The 21,691-nt window shown below is 59.8% G+C and overlaps 1 protein-coding gene across 3 annotated transcripts in view; it reads right to left on the reverse strand.

The window, feature by feature from the left end:
* Positions 1–17,337, reverse strand: part of HTRA3 (HtrA serine peptidase 3) — a 28,940-nt gene extending 11,603 nt beyond the window's left edge. The window contains exons 1-5 of one of the 3 annotated variants that reach the window (XM_059380117.1): positions 16,651–17,336; positions 6,309–6,408; positions 3,190–3,412; positions 1,243–1,437; positions 643–675 (exon numbers count right to left, since the gene is read on the reverse strand). In XM_059380117.1, coding sequence (XP_059236100.1) covers positions 643–675; positions 1,243–1,437; positions 3,190–3,412; positions 6,309–6,408; positions 16,651–17,131 — 1,032 coding nt within the window. In that variant the 5' untranslated portion in view covers positions 17,132–17,336. Of the gene's footprint in view, positions 1–642; positions 676–1,242; positions 1,438–3,189; positions 3,413–6,308; positions 6,409–16,650 lie in introns of all 3 variants that reach the window. The other 2 variants (XM_059380125.1, XM_059380129.1) reach the window with 2 other exon arrangements.
* Between the last annotated feature and the right edge of the window lie 4,354 nt (positions 17,338–21,691).

Genomic DNA, 21,691 nt, shown 5'->3' on the forward strand with positions numbered 1-21,691 from the left:
CCAAATGAGGTGTTCCCGCCTCCAGGAAGCCTTCCCTGCCTGGGTTCCTCCAGAATCCCCTCATTGTTCTGCATGTCATGTGGGCACGCTCACATCTGACACACTGCAGCATGGACAGGAGCTCCCGGGGTGGGGATGGCACACGAGATTTTGGGGCCCCAGGAGCTGAATGGATTTCTGACCTGAACTCCTGGTATATTCTAGAAATCTCACCTGGGATGAGAATGAGCCTGACCTGGCACCCAGGGTGGGCATGGGATCATTGGGGGGGGGGGCCCAAGGGGACTGGGAAAGGACAAGGATACCCCTCAGCACACACGTAAATGCAAGAATGGGGGACCCAGAACAGTGAGCAAGCCTGACCTGTGTGTCCCCTGCCCCAGGTCCTTACTGAGCCCGTGGCCCTGCCTGGCCACAGTTCTGGGTCATCCTCCTTCCTTGGGCAGCCCAGCTGCTCTGGGGGCCTCAGGAGGCCAGGGCAGCATGTGCATGGGGACACATCCTCCTCCCGGGCCTCCAGCCCAGCCATTGGGTGTACAGATCCAAGGCCCCTCTTTAGGGTTCCATCCCTGCCTTGAGGCTGTGCTGTCATGTGAGCAGAGCCCCAGAAAAATAGAGGCTTCTGCCCTTGGGGACACTTACCAGGTTCACCAGTGGTCCCCCGGAGTTCCCGTACTGCAAGGGGAGGAAACTTGATGTGAGCTGAGCCCTGAGCCCACCCGAGGGTGCCTGAAGTTCTGTCTTCTGATCCTCGTTCCAACCGGCACAGAGATGGGTCATCGAATTTCACCCCCAATGGCAGGGAAAGGCCTCACTTCACCCCCATTTCACAGGTAAGGGAGCTGAGGCCCTAGAGGCCACATGGATGGCTGTGGGGTGACCTGTGCACCCCACACAGACTAATAGGCTCACTCCAGGCTCAGCCACGAGGGGCCTCTGCAAAGGCTCCCATTTCCAGAAGGGCCCAGAGCTCGGCAAACCCACAAGGCTTGGCACTCTGTGAGCTACAGTGACGATAATAACAGCAACAAAAGGAATGCTGGGGTTTTGGGGGTGACTTGGGCAGAGAATCTGCATCTCTGAATGTCTCAGCTCAGGGCAGCAGCTTCTAATGCCTCTGGCAAACCTGGCACCCCCGTGCAGAAGTCACAGGGAGCCCGAGATCTGCTGAACTTAAAGAAGGAGCGTGGTAGCAAGCGGAAGTGCCAAGTGATGGGTCAGTCTCTGGGGACAGGGACTCACGTTGATGATGGCGTCCGTCTGGATGTAGTCCATGTCTGAGTCCCGGAGGCCCAGCTCCTTGCCGTCCCGCTGGGCCGTGCTGACGATGCCTGTGGTCACGGTGTTCTGCAGGGCAAAGGGGCTGCCGATGGCCACCACGAACTCGCCGGGCCGCAGGTCTGCAGAACGGCCCAGCAGCAGTGCCGGCAGCTTTTTCTGGAGGGGAGACATGGGGAGGGAGGCTCAGCTGTCAGCCTTCACTGGGGCCAGAGCCAGATCGACGCCAGGCCCCCAGCGGGGTGGTCCCAGGATGGCGGGAGCAGCTGGACAGAGCTGTCAGGGGCCAAGGCCAAGGCAAGTCGCCAACTCAGAAAGAGGCCGGGCTGGCCTCCAGCTGACCCACAGTAGGAGAGACCCAGGCCAGGGTCCTTGCAATGGAGGCTCAGCTGCTCTGTGACTGACCATGGGTTCCCCAGGCAGCTGTAGGGGTCACACACAGGGAGGGTGCCCGGAGGGTCCAGCTGGGCATGGCCTCTGAGGTGATGGAGCCTAGTGGTTCGGTGGTCACAGGTCCCTCTGAAATCTGATGAGCTCTGTGAATACCATCCAAAACGTATCACACACAGATTAAAGCGTGAGACTGAAAGTCCGGCAGGAAGTCTGGAGCCCAGGTGAGGACATGGAACCCTACTGCTGGAATCCTTGATTCAACTCAACCTGATCTCTCAGGGGCCGAGAGGCAGATCCTGCTTCAAGGAGAAGTGTTAGCTGCTGATGGTGCCTGCGGGCACCAGGGTGCATGGGCCTTACTGATTCCACCGGAATCTGTGGCCCCCGAGGAAGGCCGGGGTGCACCCCGCCCTAGGATTCGGCCACAGCCCTGGGAACGGGAGAGACCTAGCAGCAGCCAGACCCAGGGTCCTCGGTGGGGGAAGGAGGGGGTATGCTGCATTCTGTGGCCCTTGGGGTGTTTTGTAAATAAAGTTTTATTGGCACACAACCCTGTGTTTGTATCACCTGTGGTTGCCACAGAGCTGGAAGGTGTCCACATAGCGCTCAGGCCCCACAAAGCCCAAGAGCATTTCCTACCTGGAGCCTCACTGCAAATACTGCCACGGCCTGTCCTTGAGCATACTGTCCCCCCCACACACACACAGCCTGACTACCCTTATCCCTAGAACAGGCATGGCGTCCCCCGGCTCAGTAACTACTGTCAAAGTGTCAAATGTGGGGAAGGGTCCATGCTGGGGTAAATCTCTTCTCCCTCCATCAGGTAAGAAGGAAACTCCTCATAAACGATTCATTATCACCAAAACTCTCTGGTTTCATTCAGAAAGAGCAGAAGCCAGATTCAAGGTCATGCCAAAGTCACCAGCACAGACGGCCTCACGGGTTGCCGACCTCGTGGCGGGGCTGGCCTGTAGCGGCCCTGTCCAATGGTCCTAAGTACGACACTGGACAAGCTCTGTCTTAGGTCAGCATGATCTTGGGAAGTGGCCTAACCTCTCTGAGCCTTTCCCTTCTGAAATTGAAGGACACTGACATCCCTTCTGCCAAGGGCTGTGGGACCTTCTGGAACAGCCGGTGGCATGGATGGGGGATGATGGTGGCCCCGCTGGGGGCTGCCTAGCCAGCTGGGGGGACTGGATATAGGGGGACCAGGGGCCTATGTCCCAGTGCTCTCCACAGCCTCTGGTGGCCATGCAGGGACAGTGGCATCTCCCGCAGTAGGCCCAGGAGGGACACTGGGAGTGTCCCTGGGCTTTGGAGGATGCCCATCTTTGTGAAAATGGTAGGAGCATGGCAGCCCAGCTCTGCCTGCACCTGGCAGCTCCGGGAAGCAGGGTGGGGGGCCTACACCCTGTTTCTGATCTGACTTGGGCCCCTTCTTCCCAGTGCCCCCCAGGAAGGCTGGGCTGACACAGCTCTGGGCCCTGGGGTCTGGGGAGGTGCCCCCCACACACTCACTTTTGGGTGGATCTTGATGGTGGCGATGTCCGACTTCTTGTCGATATCCTTGATGGTGGCCTCGTAGCTGTCACCGTTTTGGAGCTGCACCTTGAGCTGCTGCCGGCCAGAGACAGTGTTGGTGCTTGACACCACATGGGCGTTGGTGACGATCAAGCCAGCCTCTGACATGATGAAGCCCGAGCCACTGGACAGGGGCACGTTTCGGCCAAACAGAGGGTGTCTGTGGGGAGGTAAGCACATGCGGGCAGTCAGGGTGGGCGGGGGCCCGGACACAGGAATCTGCACACGGGGCCTGGACGCGGGGACCTGGATGCAGGAACCTAGGGGACCTAGACACAGGGCCAGCTGCAGCCATGCACCAGCTGCTGGGGAGCAGAGCCCAGCGTCGGGTGAAAGATCATGGCTTTGGAGTCTCCGGGCCTGGGGCCAACCCCAGCTCTGCCACCTCCAGCTGTGGCCTTGGCCAGCTCACTGACTCCTGGACTCATTTCACAGCCAGCCAGAGGGGATGACCATCTGTGACTTGCAATTTTCTGGGCGGAGATGGAGGCCCATGCGCATTAGGCCTGTTGGGACAGGCAGGCGTGCTCAGCCCTGACTGCTCAGCTCCGGAGCCAGACAGGCCAGGACTCTAATCTTGGAACCATCCCACTTACTATCTGCGTGGCTGGGGTCAGGCCTCAGTTTCCCAGCTAGGAAACGGGGACTGTACCCTGCTGAGTGTGATGCCTGGAGGCAGGAAGTCACTCAGCAAACAGGATGGCTATTGGCACTAATGGGCACATAGCTTTTGCGGGGGCTGTCCTGCGGCAGGTCCCCATGGGGGTGACTTCCCGGGCGGGAGGACGATCAGCCTACACAGGAAGAAGATGGCACAGGGCAGCGTGTGCCATCCCAGTGTGCTCCCCCAGTGCCTGTGGCAGGCTCCACTCCGTGAATTCTGCACCGGCACCGTCCTCCAGGGGACTCAGGGCAGGGAACACTGGACCGTGGCAGGCACGGTGCACGCTCAGACAGGCGTCTGCTTCCGTTCATGCGATCTAAAGGTCTGAGGTCAGAATTCATGGATGCAGGACAATGCCCGAGCCTCCCCAGAGCCGAGAGAACCCCGGGGCAAGGCCAGGATGCCAGGAAGGAGGGACACCAGGCACAGCTCGGGACCCTCTCCACCATTCCAGAGGGGCCTGGATGGAGCGGGTCCTTAGTGCCTGAGGCCGCTTAGCAGAGGTGAGGGAGAAAGGGTAGCCCAAAGGGCCCGGGACTGTGCAGGGGAGAAAGAACAAGAGATGGGGGGATGTCTCAGAGAAGTGAGGGAGTGCAGAAAGGCTGCCTCGTGGGCAGGACCAGTGGCAGGCTCACATTACCAACTGCTCCGGGCCAGACACAAGTGATTTAGTGCTCACGATCCCCCTATGTGGGAGCAGGCTGTGTGTTTACGTGTGCAGATGCCGTGGCCTGGGACACGAAGGACTGGGCTGGGTCAGGCAGCCGGGCCACTGGGCCCCGGGGGGACCATAGCCTCTGTGCATGCTTGAGCTCAGTTTCCACCCTTGCCCAGCCCTGGGCGGGGCTGCACCTGACCTCCTCCTGCGCCCACAGAGCTGTCACTGTCTGCAGGAGGGGCCCGAGGCAGCCAGCGGCCTCCTCCCCTCAGGTCAGGGGTCACAGTGGAGGCTCCCAGGCTCCATGAGCATCTCATCTGTGTCTAGGATCTGGCCCACTTGGTCTTGCCCACCCGCCCCCTGGGACATGGGCCTCCAAGTCTGATGTGGCAAAGGTATCACCATCTGACCAGGCTGGGCTGTAGTCAGCAATTAGCTGGCTCGGAGCCCGGTGCCCAGAGCCTTCTAGAAAGACACTGGCCCCATCTAAGCCACTGGCAAGGCCAGAGACGTGCCACTTAGTGTGTCCAGTTGTAATTTCCTCAATGACATGTCTCGGGGTCCGGAGCCTGCAGAAAGGGCAGAAAGGGGTCAGCTCTGGGGCCTGAGAGACCTGGGGTCAAATTCTAACTGGGCCCTCAGCAGCTCTGGGAGCCTGGAGAGGATCCCTGGCCCTGGGTCCCCACCCAGGAAATGGGAACCTCAAAGCCTAGCATGAGAACCTAGCCATGCGTGAGAGTGGAAAGGGCCTTGGAGTGCAGGGTGTCAGTCAGTAAGGAGGGCTGGACCACCCCGGTCCTGACTTGGGGTGAGTCCTGCCTGTGCCTGGCTCTTTCCTCTAAGAGGTGGACACTCACTGAGGCTGTTGGGACACAGTTTGGCACAGCAGCCACCAGGGCTTGGAGCGCACAGTAGGTTCAAGGGCATTGCTGTTCTGACAGGGGACTTGGCTGATGGCCCCATGGAGCACCAGCAGGGGTGAAGACAGTTCCTGCCCTCCAGAGATGGGGGGCGGTGACGCCCCATGACAAGGGCTCCCACTGCACAAATGCCATGCCCAGTGAGCAGGGAGCCCTGTGCTGGGGCCAGCGATCAGGGCTTGAGTGATTCTGCCCTGTTGCCCTGCACCGCCCCCCCAGGGACGCCCTTGGGCCTCAGTGCCAGCTTTTCAACACCAGCCCACCTCCACCACCCAGGGAAAGAGCTGTGCAAACACACAAGGCCCCAGCACCCTGGACTGAGGCCGCTGGGTGACCGTCTACTCTGGGGCACGTGGGCCTGGCTCCCTCTGCTCCCCATCAGTGTGGAGGGGTTCAGACCCTGCACGCCTCATCAGGGTGGTTTGGCGGCTCCCTCCTCGCACATAGGGGCCAACACGTGAGGTCAGCCAGAAGGAAGCAGCACTCTTAACTTGAGACGTCTTGCTGCCCGTGTCTTCTCTTTGGGGAGTAGATGTCGCGCTGGGAGGGAACTCCAGGATTCCACGGCCGATCGGGCTCCAGGGCAGTGGTGCTTCCCAGCTCAGACACGCACCCCCTCCCCTCCCCCATGGGACACCCTTGTTTAGCAAACCTGCAGCCCAGGGGGGCTCCCCTTGGTGAGCAGACCAGAGGCAGAGAGGGGCGTCCCTCCCCAGGGGGAGAGGGATATCCACAAGGCCCACCCGCACCACGTGCACCTGGCTTCGCCCACCCTAGGGCTAGAATGGGGGGCCGCTGGGAGGGGCTCATGCACCTCAGGAAGAGCTCTATGTGGACCACGGCCGGCGCGATCTTCTCCACCACGTCCGCGATGAAGTTGAACTTGTACCGCGGGCTGGTCAGCTGGTGGAGACCTGCACTAGCAGAAAGAACCAGGTACCTCACTGAGACACGGACACCGCCAACGGCACCCTGAACCCCCACCCTGGGGGGGCACTCCACCAGGGAATGACCCCACTGGACTCAGAACCCCTCAGGGACACCCCACACTCAGCAGCACAGTGACACCCGGACATTCAGGAGAGGCCTTCCTGCTGAGCTCCCTCTTGTTACCTCCCTGATGCCACCAGGAGGGCTGGGACACTCGCCCTCAGCTGCCAGCTGCGACCTGACATTCTGACATTGGAGCTAGATCTTGGCCAGCCCCTGGGGCCCTGCCCCTCCTTTCTCAGATAGACAGCAGTGCTGTGGCCAGAGGCAACCATCCTCTCCCTCGTCCCCTGCGGCTCTGGCCGGTCCCTCTAGCCCTTGGGCTAGAGCAGTGATCGGGCAAGGGTCCAGCAGAGGCCCCTGGCTTGTCCCCCAGTCTGGCCACAGCGTGATCCCCTCCTGGGCCCTGCGGGACTCCGGATGTCTGAGTCGCCAGGGCCCCTCATCCAACTTGGCCATGCCCCAGTGCGACTTGCCGGGCGGTTCATGAACTCCCCTGGAACCCTCACGGGCTCAGATTTCTGCTGCTGTCAGCAGCAGGGGTAGCGCCTGCCAGGACCGCAGGCCTGAGAGATGTGGGTGGCACGGGGCCTACACCCCTTTGGTCTCCCTTGTTCGGGAATGTGCCGAGGACTCTTGGGTCCCCAGCGGAGACTGGTGCCCCCTGGAATCCACGCTGCCCAGCGCTGCTTGTGATTGGTCCCCGCGTGAGTGGACGGCTGGAGGTGGACTGGGCTTGGCCGGGCACCCTGCCTCCAACTGTGTGGCTTTAGGCAAGCCACTCACCCTCTCTGAGCCTTGACTGCTGGTCTACAAACAAGATGGAGGATGCCCCCCTCCCCAACCGCCCCCACTGACCCATGGGAACTGGGTATGAGTGTGACTTGCAGGGGTGAGGCTTCTGCCTGGGGGGGCCCACCATGCCCCCAGCACCCGTGTGGGGGAGCCAGCAAGGCTCAGCCTGCGAAGTCTATTTCTGCAGCTGAGGCTGTTCTCAGTCTCTGGGAGGCATGAGGATCTAGTGAGACTCTAGTTGTTGGTTTTGTCCAGAGGCTTGGTAGCATGCCCACCCCATGTGTCCCATAAACATGTGTGGGTACATGCAGGCCCCCCACATCCCGACCATTCTCCCCATATTGAGGGGGGCAGCCAGGGCGGGGGTCCATGCCTCCCCCTCACAGGTGGGGTGACTGTGTGGCTCACTGAGATGCATCCTCCTGCTCGAGGATGCAGGTCGAGTTGGAGAAGCATGTTGTGAACTCTGGCCAGAGGCTCTTCCCTTTAGGGGCCCCTCACCCATCCCCAGTGCCCATCCCCATGCCCGACTCCCCATTATGCCCAGACTGGGACTCTGGGTGGGTCAGGAGAGGGTTCCCCTTGGGCTCCAAGGTCAGGGGTGGAAAGGAGACCCCATCCACCTATTCTGTGACATCTGCCTCTCAGCTAGGGACTCACACACAGGGGCCCAGGCCACCGCGGTCAGCCTAAACCAAAGGTGGCCTGTGCGGGAGTGGCAGAATCTTGTCTGGGAGATGGGACCTGTTGTCAGCCAGCCCCTCGCCCACCCAACTGCAGGCGGCCAGGGGCTACTCTGCCTGGGAGCCTTCCCCCACAGTTGGCAAAACCCTTGGAGGGGCGGGATCTGCGCTTCAGGGCTCACAGTAACAAGGGCTCCAGGGGCTGTCCCACGCATTGATTTCCACGCAGGACTGCCAATCGTCCCCGAAACTCTGCAGGCGAAGCTACCCATCAGCTGTGGGGGCTAAGGCCAGCTCTGTCCCCCTACCCCGAGGCCCCTGGAAGCCCAAGTCCTGGTCTTGCTTCCAGGCAGAGGGAAGGAAACCAGCCGCAGAAACTGCTGGCTTGTCCGGGTTCTGGTCTCTGACGGGACCGGGACACTCCTCACCAGGTCATTCCTATGGCCTCAGGCACAGAGGATCCCTGCCCCGGGCCTTTCTCCCTTCCATGGGTGGGCGCTTGGCAGGGTCTGCATCTCTCCCGTGTGTGCTGGGCTCACCCTGGTGGAGGCGCGTGCCCACCATGCTGTGTTGGGGCGGGCAGTCCCCGAGGGCCACGTCAGATGTCACCCATCCCCTGCCCCTTCTGTGTAACCCGTTGAGCCATTTACTCTAAGTCTCTGCTCCATCACCTGCCTCCCTGTGCCTCACCCACACAGACCCTTCCCCATTGCTCCCTAGCAAGATGCTCCAGCTTGTCTGGGGGAACAACTCAAATCCCACCTCCTCCAGGCAGGCCCCCAGCACAATGAGTTTCTCCCTCCCAGAGGGTTTCCCAGCACAATGCCCTGCCCATGGCACGCCCTCTCATGTGGGGCATTCAAGTGACCAGCCAGGCACAGCCCAAGGGTGACCGAATGGGGCAGAGGGAAGCCCAGCGACGCCTTGAGCCAAGTTCCAGGGACTTCAGAGCCTGAGCCTGACCTGAGCCAGGGCCTGGGGCACCCCGGTGGGGCTCCAGGGTCAGCCAGCTGGGGACCTGGGCCCAGCCAGGTTCTGTCCCTTTAAGCAGACCTACCGTGGTGGGCGGTGGGGAGGGAGGTGGTGGGGCGGGGCAGGGCCTGTTTCCTGGTCCTCCTCCCCACACGCAGATGAATCACCCCATGAATCAGTGGGCAGGGAGGACTCGGTTCCCACCGCTTCTTTCCACATGAAAACCTTAGGCCCCACGGCTGGAAAGCAGACTCTGTTTATTTGGGGTTTTGACAATCCCTCCCCCACCCCATCCTCCAGCCAAAGTTTTGAAGTCAACAGTCAGTCCCGACCAGATTCAGCTGTTAGCATTTTGTTTTGTTTTGTTTTCAAAAATAAACTGTAATTCACAGGCTTTGGAAGTTCTAGTCGGGAGGAATTTGACACAGGGTGAAGCAATCAAGGCCAGGTGTCCTGTGGCGCCTCTGGGGGAGAGGAAGGGGCACAGCCAGGATGGGAGAGAGCCTGGGACCAGGGGCGGCAGGGAGAGAAGCTGGGCTTCTGGGCTCCGCCCCAACATTCTTGCACCCGCAGAGCTCAGGGATAGGCTGTGCACTGCGCAAAACCATTCTTAACAAAGATCACAGTGTGACTGGCTTCCCTTGGAGTTGTGCAGTGCACAGCCTGCCCAACTGTATGCACTAGCCCTCCAGCTCATAATCCACAGCATGGACTAAGACCCAATTCTGTTACTCTAATTCTGAGGTAACTGCCCTTATTCTATCAGAAAAAGCCCCCACCTGTCTAACCAAGTAGTTAGCTATGAACTGGGATGGGAGGGCCGTCTGCAGATGACCGCAAAGCCCCACCTGTGCCCATCTGTCCATAATGCTAAACAGCCTGCACACCAGATGACAACATCTTATCAGTGTGTTGAGGGACCCAGGCATCTGGCTTCCATCTGCATCTGCAGCCTCCCCTGCTGCCCCTCTCCCCCAGACCCCCAACTCCGGTTCCCTCTGTCAGGAATGTCCCTTCCCTCATCCTTCAAGCCGGGGCCAGCACACCTTGTCTGGGGAGACTGCCCCGACTTGGCAGGCTCAGTGACCACTCTCACTCCTCTGGGTCTCACAGCCCCTCATGACCCCTCCCAAGGCGTGTCCCTCTGACGGTCCCCATGGCCTGGACACCCCCATTCCAAAGCACTGAGCAGGGAGCAGCAAGAGAACACATGAATAAGCAAGGAGTGCATGAAGGCTCTGTGGGAACAAATGCACCATCTCGGGGCCCCTCCATGGCCCCCAGCGCCCCCCGCAAAGGCCCTACTCGCCCACCAGGGGCAGGCTTTGAAGCCCCAGGAGCCGCCTCCCGGGTTTAACTAGTTCCCAGAACAGTTCCCTGTGTTTTTCTTGCTCTTGAAAACTTGCCTGGCCCAGGTGACAGTCTCCCCACCCAGCCAGGAACAGGGGTCTCAGATCCCACTGTGGCTCCCAGGGGGCAAGGTGCTGCTGTCTGTGGCCCTCGGCCCCAGGCTCTGGCCCTTGGATGCAGGGCTCCACCAGCATGAGTCCCACCCAGCAGCCACATACAGGGAGCTCCGGGCATTTATGAGACCAGTGAAGTCTCAAAGCACTTATGCGAGGCAGGATCTTTGCCCATTTCACAGACCAAGAGACCCACACCCTAAGGCCCAGAGCCAGGTCCTTTGATGCTGACCCCAGGTGCCTCCTCTGCTCCGGGCTGGTCCTCTTTAGTCAGTGATGGGTTGTCCTGCCCAGGGGCGCCCAGCTTGTCCAGACTTCGACTTGGGGTCGGTCTGGATCTTCTAATGTGCCAGCCGCATGGAGGAGGGGCTCTGCCACCAGCTTATCTGACCTTTATCGAAAGGGTACCCAGGACTCTGGGTAACCTGGAAGCCAAGGTGGGGTCAGCCTGTGGCTCTCCTCTAACAAGAAACCCTCCCTGCCCTAACTGGTCCAGTGGCTGACTCTACTGGGCCCAGGCTCCCCGGCTGGGTCGTGCACTGAACAAGGTCCGTGGAATTCCCTTGGACACAGGGCAGGGGCAGCCCTTCCACGAACACTGCCTTCCAGCACATTCCTTCCTCTGCTATTTCTCCTCTCCCACAAATTCCATTTATGTCAGAAACACCCACTCATCAGTATTGAGGTCTATTCGTACTCAAGTCTGTTAGCTTTAATGCCTCACCTCACTGATTGTCCAGTGACCCAGCCAGAAAGGTCCCATTTCACAGATGAATCTGAGGTGCAGAGAGCTTAGGAGACTTGCAGATGGGGTAGCTGGGACTCACTGCTGAGCACTTGGACATGAGAACAGAACTGAGTCTCAGTTCTGGCTCTGCCTACCATGCACTACAGGGGCTGAAGCATATAGTTGGGCACGCTGGGCACTACATAACTCCAAGGGTTCTCTGGCTCCTTCTCACACTAGACATGGTGTTCGGTTTAAGGCACATTCATGTATGTCCCAGCCACATCTTCACTGCGCTGAGGACAAGGTGTCTGTGACTTTATTCTCTTTCTTTCCATTTATCTAACACGGTTATCAAAATCAAACAGGAAAGCCACTTCCTCAAGGTGCTGGAGGTCGGCCCTGTGTACAGAGCCGCAGATGGAGACTCAGGGGGCCTGGGCTCCAGCAAAGCTGTCCCTCCCCACCTGGGGTAGGACTGGCCCCGGCTGAGCTTTTTCTTATAGAGGGCCATGACAACAAGACCTAAATAATGCACATGTAAGGTTTTGATGGCCCGAAGACAAGCCTGGTGTCTCCCCCTTGACCTTGGTAAACCTGACGGCTTTTCTTCCTCAAAGCAAGGCCCGGGAGGAGGTAATACTCAGACCCTAGGGCAGGACATGCCACCCACTTAACTAGGTGCCTGCCACGGACACGTGGACGTGGTCGCTCACCAGCCAGTCTGTTGCCACGGACCCCAGGGTGCCCCCCCGTATCTGATCAGCCCCCCGACCAGCCCCTGTCAGACATCCTCAGGTCTCATCAGCTCTCCCCCCCAGGGCACTGGCCTCCCTCCCACTGGCTGGGCCCATCTGTATTCTGCACACCTATTACCCATAAACCTTCAGTGGCTCTTCGCCCCCTGAGAATGGGTCACCCTCACAGCGTTTCCTGCCATCCTTCTCTGCACAGGTGCTCTTTGTACCCACCTCTAAATGGCTGTCTATATGCCACCTCCTCCAGGAAGCCCTTTCCCCTTCTGGAGGTGGTGTCTCCCTCAGTGAGGTTCTGCAAATAGTCATCTGTCCCTCACAAGACAGGAGTGGGGATTTCATAGGGACCTGCTAACAGGGATGAAGCCAGGCAGGAAGGGGAGGCCAGGTGGCATCAGAAGTCTGTACCTGGTTGGTCTTGAAAGCAGTGGGAGCCATGGCTGGGCTTTGAGCAGGGAGATCTAAGTCTTACGACACTCCCCTTGGACTGCTGTGTGGAGGTGCAGGGCCCGGGAAGAAGTCTGAGCAGGCAGACCCCAGGGGTCATTGTGGGACCCTGGCCACCCCTCCAGGCTGATATCAGGAGCACAGAAGGTTGGGGTGCTCCCTGGGCCCCACCCCGGTCAGAGAATCCAGCTGCTCAGCACTGTGGTCTCCGCTCCCCTCTCTGATGGGGCTCCTGTCTCTGCCCTCCAGCATGTGGGCAGGCGGAGAAGGATGGGAAGCATCACACTGCCTGGTCCCCGTGGCTGAAATTCAAGACAAGTGTAGGAAGCTACGAAGGGGATTATAACACAAAAACTGTGCAAAGCTCTTAAATAAATAAAACAGGGAGAGACGCTGTCGGAACCTGCATTGGGCTTGCACAATCCAGGCAGATTATCGAACACCAGTTGTGAACTGCCCTCGGGCTCTAAGTTTTGAATTAATTGTGTGTGCGGAGACCTATGTGTCTGCAGTTGGGGGCAGGGAGGTTTTGTGGGTCACGGGGCTTTGCTTAGGGGAACAAGGAAGCCTCCTCTCCCTACAAACCCGTGGAGCACATTCGTCTCCATGTTTACCCAGCCAGTCGCCAGGCCGCCTGTGGAAATGGGGCTCCACAGAGCTCCTGGAAGGGTAGTGAGCCCTCTTCCCTAGGGGGTAGGCAAGGAGGGCTGGAGGGTTGGAGGGTCATAGGGGATTCACCTGTCGCACAATGATCCATTCACTCCACAATCCCTACTGTGTGCCAGGTGCTGGAGCAGGCCCGGTAAAGAATCAAGGCCAGACCCCCACCCTGTGAGGGTCAGAGCTGGTGAGACAGTGATACGACAGAGATGCCTGGTCCCACTGGTGAAGAGAGGGTCTGCAGGGACCCTGGGGTGGGCTCATGGGGCTGAGGATGTGGTTACCTGGGCATAGTGGTCAGGGAAGGTAGCTAGGGGGTAGTAGGACATCTAGGCCCAGAGAGATGAGGATGTGGTTCCATGAAGGTGAGGGAACAGGCATCTGAGGCTGCATGCACAGCATGTGCAAGGGCCCTGTGGCAGGGAGCAGCTGGGTGGGCAGGAGCACGGAGGGTGAGGTAGCCCTATGGGGTGGGAGGGGCCAGACAGCACAGGGCCTCGTGGGTCATTCAGCACTGGGGAGCTGCTGAGGGTGGTCCTGCTGGGGAATGGCAGAATGGATTGATCTAGGTTATTGGGGCCACTGTGTGGGAGGATGAGGGAGGTGGGGCAAGAACGGCTCGGCATCAGGTTCCAGGGGCAGCTGAGGGCTCGCCTGTGGGTGGAAGTAAGGAGCCAGGGAAAGGTGACATGACAAATACGTCTGGCCTAAACTTGCCGGCTGAGGACCACGGCCAGCAGAGAACAGGATTCCTGCCCAGAGACAAGCCAGGCACTGGGGACTGGACCCCCATCATCAGCGCCTGGACACCCAAAGGTAGGCCAAGGTGAAGGATGGTGAGCCGGTGGGAGTTCTATGCGGGAAACCCCTGGGATGGGCAGCCCCTGCTGGACACTACCTGTGATATGACCCACCGACCTCCGGCCAGACCCTCGGGAGGGCAGGGGCAGAGTGGACGATGCTGCCAGTGATACTTGATGGAGGTTGAACCCCATGGAGCCAGCGACCCCGGCCTAACCAGGACTCTGGAGCTTGGGGATCCTGCTGCCCCCATCTGCAGAAGAAAGCCTGGGCCCCGTGATAGTGCAGCTTTCAGAGCCAGCCAGAGCGGGGTCCTGGCCTAACTCGGTTGCTTCCTGGCCCGGTGACCTCACACCGATCACCTGACTGCTCTTTTCCTCCCTGAGTGCATCTGTGCTGTGCAAAGGGCCAGACTGGCAAAGGTAGGTAAACAGCGCAAGCCAGAGACCCCGGTGCAGCAACCATTCCCTACAGACTGGGTTTAGTGCAGGGAACTGGCAGAAACCTGGTATCTGTGGTCCTCGAGCATGGGTGATGCTGACAGCACAAGCCCCAGGAGTGAGGGTGGGCCCACAGAGACCAGAACGTGCCCCACCAGCCTCTCGCAGGCCCCAGATCCCTCCCAGGGCCCTTGCCCCTGGGGCTCTGGCCAGGTCAGGGCTGTGGCCTCCTATGCCTGTGAGGCTGGTCTTTCTGTCTCTGCTTTGCTCCGGTCCCTCCTATCCGCCCCATCCTCTGCCGGGAGAGCTCCAGCTCACCTTCCGCAGCTCAGCACAGAAGCCAACCTGGCTGGGTAGACCAGACACGGTGGGGGTCACAGATAAGTCATCTGCCAAGGGTGCTAATGTACCCACAGGGCTCATGGTCCCTGCCACGGTTCTCCCCGGCACCTGTCACTGCAGGAGAGGAAACCGGGGTGCACAGCGTGTCTAAGGCCCCACGTGAGAGCCCCAGCCCGTGACCTTGTGCTGTCAGCCCCCTCCTGCTTGCCGAATGACCTATGCACTTGTCTGGGGTCAGGCTCCTCCCGGCTTCTTACCGCCCCCACGTTGAGGTTGTCCCAGGCACGGATGGGGCCCTGTGTCGCCAGCTGGACACACAGACAAGGTGCTTTACAAATGGGGCCTCTATCTTTAAGAAATGTGGGTTCTGAAATGCTTGGGACCTTCCCTTCCCCAGCCCTGGAGCCTTATTCCAGTAGTGTCCCTCACATGAAGGAGTCAGGGTTGGGGGCCCCATGGACATAAGCAAGCTGTCTCTCGGAGCTTTTTTGCCTGAAGTGGGGCAGCCGGTGCCAAGCCCCTGGGCAGATGGGCCACAGCGGGCGCTCATTCAATGCCAACGCCCATCTCAGACACTCCGCAGGGCACCCCGCCTCCACCCCTCGCTCTCCAGGGCACAGTCTAAACACAGATCTGACCCTATCACCCTCAACTTCCTCAAAGCCCTTCACTGGCTCCCCCAAATAATCACACTTAATCCTACACAGTCTTCCCATACCGGGCTCCCCAGAACCCCAGGGTCCCCGGAGGAGGGCATACACGTTTTGCCAGCAAAACCCTGGGTTTTATGATTCTCTGTGTGTGTCTGTGTGTTTTCCTCACTGCAGGTTCTCTCAGAACTTCTGACAGACTCAAAGCTAGTGTGAATCAGTACCGCATGGATGGTGTTTATGCTCCCAAACTTTTTGGGCTGTGAGACACTCATTTTCAGAATACCAGACCCAACCCGGGGAATTCTGGCCTACTGGATGGAGTCTAAGCCAATGACAGGACACTCGTGGCCGCTCGTCCCCCCATCCCCACCAGCTTGCCCAGCCGCGGCTGTCGCCCCCCAACCACCACCCCCACTCCACGCCAGCTGTTCCTGGCTCCATGCTCTCCACATGGGGCCTCACGCTCTCCCCCCTTCCTAGAGAACCGTTCCCTACCACTACCTGGAGGACCTGTCCCCCCTCATCCGTGGGATTCAGTTCAGATGTTCTTCACCCCCGAAGTCTTCTCAGCACCCCAGGCAGCTAGGCTCCCCACGGTGCTCCCGGGGCCCGGCAGAGCCAGGCCTCATAGTCAGCGTCTCCCCCCAGCGGCTGTAAACTGAGGGCACACACAGGGCTCTACTCATCTTCATGAACTTGGGGCTCAGCACCCAGCACATGGTGACCGTGAATGGGTCCCTATTGAACTGACTTCCTAAGAGGTGCCCTCAACCAATAAAGGGGCAGCAGTGTTTTCTAGCATTTTCTTCCAGGCTCAGGGTCCAGCGGTGCGGCAAGAAGCAGTCCTGGGTGAGCTGTGGGTGGGGGGAGGCTGTCCCAGGGTCTGAAGGGAAAAAGGAAGTCCCCCCTCAGCAGCCTGTCCCAGGAGGCACGAAGCCACCCAGAGACCCCACACAGCCTTGCTCACCATTCCCAGGCAGCCCCCTGGAGACTTGAACTCTAAGTGCGCTAAAAAGAAAGGAAACACTGGATGCTGCTCAAGAGAACATCCGCTCTGGGTTAGATTCAAGCCCAGGAAAGATTTTTTCCCAGCCAGCACCCGGACAGAGCAGGAATATGGGACCAGCCAAAACCAGACACAAGACAGGTATGTTTTGACCAGGCCAGAGAGACACAGGGAAGGAAGGAGCTAGACCAGACCCCTTGGGTGATCAGGAGGGCACCGGGTTTCACCCTTTACGACTTCTGTGACTTTGGGCCTCAGTTTCCCCACTCGCAAGGCCAGGGATCTGGTTAGATAATTTCTGCCCATCCTGCACAGCCAGCGCGGACCTCGAGGTTCCTCCCCAGCTCTGCGCCTCAGTTTCCTCGGGGGGCACGTTTAGTCCCCCCCGCCCCCCCGCCCGTTTCCCCCCGCAGAGCGCTTACCCGATGGGCAGGCGCCCTTCTGCAGCTGGCGCACGGGGGTCCCCGAGAGCTCCAGCGCGCGCCGGCTGGCCGCCTGCAGAGCGCATACGTTGGCGTAGGTGTGCCCGTCGGTGCCACACACAGCGTGTGCCCAGCGGCAGCGGCACACGCCCCGCGTGCACTCCAGGCTCTCCCCGCAGGGCGAGTCGAGAGGGCGGCCACACGGCTCGCCCTCGCTGGCCGCACACACCAGGCAGCAGTTGCACAGATCGGGGACGTAGCCGCCGGGGCAGCGGGGACTCGGGCACCGCGACACGTCGCAGCGCGCAGGACACGGCGCCGCTGGGGGCTCCCGGGCCAGCGCCAGCGCAGCCAGCGCGGTCAGGAGCAGTGCGCGCGCCGGCATAGCGGCGGCACCGGGGGCGGGCGGCAGCACTGGGGACCGGTCGGGGCCGGGCGACAGCCGCTTGCGGAGGGGACAGGGCCGGGCGCGCGGCCACATGCGCGGGCGGCTCAGGCGGGCGGGCCGCGGGGCCACAGGGACATACCCGGCGCGCGGACCTCTGAGGCGCCCGCTCCTTCTCGGCAGCTCTCGGGCCCCAGCGCATTTAAAGGCGCGCGGCCCGCCCTCGCTGAGAGGGGCGGCTTGGCCCCTCCGCCAGCCACGCCCCGGGCCTTCCCGGCCTGGACCCACCCGCCCAGAGGCAGTGGCGGGACTGGCCTGCCTGGTCTGGGAAAGGCGGGATATAGGTCAGCTGGCGGGCGGGGCTGAGGGGACCCCAAGGCACAGGCCTCGGCCCCTCCCAGAGTCCTTATGCCGCCCTTTCCGTGTCCAGGGTTCCAAGGACTGGAGCTACTCCACTCCCCAGGGACCTGGGCAAGTCAGTTCTCCCTGCTCCTCCTCCCCAGTGCGCTCTCCTCCCCCAGCACCAGCACTGGAGGGCAGATGTCACCCCTCCTGGCTTCCCACCTCCACTGGGGACAAAGTTTCCAGAAGGAACGACCTTGTGCCTGACTTTTGTCCTCACTCTTTACAGCTTGGAGGATGTGGCCGTCTGTCTGCCATGTCTCACAGTTCTGTCTGCCTGGGGATTCTAGTTCCAGCTCTCTCTGCTCTCTGACCCTGGGAGTGGGTTGCAGCTCTGTGCCTCGGTTTCCCCCTGCACAGAAGGGCAATGAAGAGGGCTTAGCTCCTTCCCAGGATTGCTGGGAGGACCCCAGGGAAGGGGTGGGCGATGCAGGCAGCAATGAGGCTGGGGACTGGCAGAGGGCACCCCAGGAACTGGCCACCACCTGGTTAGAGGCTCCGAAAGCAGAGGCAAATCAGAGTGGCGACTCATTGCACAAGAGAAAACATATATGTGCAGACCCTGGACTTGGGGGTCCTCACCCTGTAATGCCTGGGAAGACTGGCTCGCAGCATGCTTTTTATTTTTTAAATGCTTAAAACAAACTGCACAGTGTTAGAAGGGATACAATACTACCAGAACACGAGAATTAAGTACACAGAACGACAAATCAGTCCGTGATATATACACGGGCTTCTCGGTGAGTGTGTTCAGTGACAACATCTGGCCAGTGACGGGTCACCAGCCAAGATTTCCAGGCAGTGCTGAGCAGAAGGGATTCTTGGGGGGAGGGGGTGCTGCAGCAGCCAGCATGGCCTGGACATAAGCATTCTCTCGGTGACAGTCCCGGGTGGCTCTGTGGCTCGAGCCTCCTTTGCCAGTGAAGGAAATGAGATTCAGGGGGAGGCGTTGGTGAAAATAAGGACATGTGTTCTCATCCAGGTTATGGACACCCAGGTTAGGAACCTCCTCCCAAAGGAGGGACAGGCAGCAGGGGGACAGGGATGGGGCTGGGGGTGGGTCCCATCCCTAAGGACTGGGCACCGCGGACAGGTCAGGAGGGATGAGGCCCTGCCAGACAGGTGTGTTGGAGGGAGTGGCTCCGACTGTGAAGATCGTGGGGGCAAGAGCTGGGGGACCCAGGGCATGAGCACCCAAGGGGTCTGGAAGAGGCAGTGGCCTTAACCATGGAGGTGAAGGACAACAGGGCAGCGGGTGCGAAGGGAGGTGGGGCTTCTCCTAGTATAAGAGCAATACGACACATATATTCTGCTTCAAGAAACCTGGAAATGCATTTTGCCTTAAAGACGTGGAGCACCTCGGGCCCTTCCCTGGAATAAGCTAGAATGCCAGGGGTTGGGGACCCCAGGCTGGACTGGGCCCAGCTGGCCCCACCCCTGGCCAGGGCTCCTGGTTTGCATCTCCTGCAGGGTGGACTCAGGTCTCAGAGGTAGAAGGAGAGGCCCACACAAGGGGGACATCATGACCCAGAGTGCGCCCTTTGGGGAGTTGGGGGACATATCACACTGTAGACGCCCACCCCTCAGGGCAGGGCTCTTGGGTGCCTGGATACCACGGTGCCCAGAAGAGCAGAGACCTTCAGGTGGGGCCAAGAACTCATTTCTCCTCTCTCTTTTGTGTATAGATGGAGAAACCGAGTCTCCAGAGGGGCTCCAGGGCTGGCTACTGCTGCAGACTGGAGTTGTACGACCCCCCTGTGGCTTACAAGTGACAGCCACTGGTTCTTCTGGGCCCTGGAGGACCGTGCCTGCCTCCATTGATTCAATATTCACACACCTAGGAGACTGGTATTAAGGTCCTTTGGGAAGGCTGCAGAAGGTAAAGGTCACAGCAGGCTCGGACTCAGCTCTGGGCCTTTCTGCCAGTCGGGTCCAAGCTCTTCCCTCGAGACCACACTGCCCCCAATGGCCACCTATGTCCTTTACAACCACCTGGCCCATGGGCTATCTATTACTTGTCCAGATGGGGAAACTGAAGGCCTGAGCTGAAGGACACATACAAACTTCCCTCCCGCACTTGGAAGCAGGATGTGGTCCCCGGGGTTGTCTTTATTCTCCCCTGATGTGGCTGGGCTCCCGGAGGCCACAGTGAGCAGGCGCTGGCGGGGGGCCCAGAGTGCTCTGCAGGCTTACAGCGGGAAGTCCATTTCCAGATGTCAGGGGCAGCTGCCAGGGAGACGGTGCGAGCAGCGCCCCCTGCTGCTCCCGCTGCTTCCCGCCTCCTGCTCCACAGACCAGGACTGTGGAGTGTCTGCGCTGTCTTGGGAACCCCCTCCCCAGAATTTGAGTCTCTCCCGGAGCCCTGTTCTCCTATGGGTGCATGTTTCTTGAAAGGGGACGCTCTGAGGGTTGGCGGAGGCTCTGCTGCCATCAGGACATACGTGGGACGGGAGGCTCCTTTCCTTAGCCCAGGTTTCTGGACTGTCGGGCCCGGGCACCCAGCCAGGCCCTCTGCTTCGCTCCAGCCGGCCCCTCCAACATCTCCTGCAAGGGCTGGGAGGCCATTTTTTCTGCGTAAATTTATCATCTGTTCATGTCTATTTATTCCTCCTTACCCATGCTTAAGGCTCTTTACAAACAGGGACAAATAAAAAGGAGAAGAGAGACACAAAGCAAAGCAAAGCAAACCAAAACCAAAACAAAAACAAAGGGTGGAAAAATAATGGAGAGCCAGAAGTGAGATTGTACAATTGATGCAAATTCTTACCATGAAATGATATTTTTTGGTGTGGGTGCATAAACGTGGCTCTGAGCTTCCTAGTAGCCAGGGCAAAGAGGGAAATATGGTGTCCATATGATTGAAAACAAGCCCATTGCTTCAAAGCAGCCCATCATTTCTCACCATTGGGAGGAGAGAAGGGTTTCCAGGGAGCCTCAGAAAGAAGATGTGCAGCCAGTGTCCTGACAGCAAGTCCTTTGTGGCTCCCCATAAAATACTCCTTGGAGGGGACCCAGGGTAAGATGGCCTGGGGCTTCCACAAGAAGCTCTGCTAGTCAGCAGGTGTGCGTTCGCTCTTCTGTCAGGTACGGGGCAGGGGAGCAACTGCTTCGGCACTAGTGCCTGAGCTTGGCAGAAAGTCCTGGAGCCTAATTCGGGAGCAGGGGCCGAGATACTGAAGTAGGTGGAGAGCTGCCTGACCCGCTCACTCGTGAGCGAGCCTGCCACACACCAGGCCTCCCCGGAGAGCATGACCACAGGCAGAGAGCTCAATGAACCTTTGAATCCAGTGACTGGGCTGGGGTCAGCCCATGTGACATGGGACACACAACACAGCAGGGCCAGAGGGTTATAGAAGGGGGGGGATAGGATCTGTGGGGACTGGAGGCCCTCAGAACCATGTAACGAGGACCCCAGACCCTGCCATGGGCGCCTCTAACAAAACATAGCCCAGGAACAGAGGCATGTCAGCTTCTCGAGGGAGGGGGGCCCGGCATCATGGCAGGCCAGGACAGCAAGAGCCAGCAGAGCGCATTCTGGTGCTGCACCCTGCCTTATCCATGCATTCAGCACCAGCACCTGCTGGGGGACACCCCAATATTCTGAAGCAAAGGGGATACTTTCCGTGGAGCTCCAGGTCCTGCACCTATGCATGGGGCTCTGGCTGTGAATGGTGTCCTTGCTCTGGGTTATACTCTGACTGCCATCTAGGTCATGCCTGACCCGGCTCCAGATGGCAGCCCCTTGCCAAGAGGGGACAGTCTCATCTCCCCAGGGTTGGTGCACACTGGGTGTCAGACAATGTCATCTACAGGGATCTGAATGGAATTGAGTGCATCCGGGCCGGATCTGGGCTGGGCCGGGGTCGGCCTCCCCTGGGGTACCCCCACCCCACATCTTCACCTCTGCGGGGAGCCGAACGGTGACGCTGGGCCCTGGGCCTCAGGTCAAGCTGTTCAGACTCTGGGCAGGCTCTGCCTTGTCACCTGACCCTTTTTCAGGCCCAGGCTTCCCATCGGATGAGGTCAGAACTGATGTCACCCGGGGACCTCAAAGACCATCCCTGGCCACACCTAAGCCTGCAATAAGGCTCATCAGCCCGCATCAGTGGGTGACTCAGAGGATGGGGTGTGAGGGGGCAGTGACGTGGGCCACATCTCTCTTCAGCCCCTTCCCCTGGGCATTCATCGCCCTTGGAGGCTGTGAGTCCCTCCAAGGGGGAGACTTCCCTCCTCACCCCTGCCCGCTTCCTTCTT

This window comes from Mustela nigripes, chromosome 1 (genome assembly GCF_022355385.1).
Source record: "Mustela nigripes isolate SB6536 chromosome 1, MUSNIG.SB6536, whole genome shotgun sequence".
Taxonomy (NCBI): Eukaryota; Metazoa; Chordata; class Mammalia; order Carnivora; family Mustelidae; genus Mustela; species Mustela nigripes.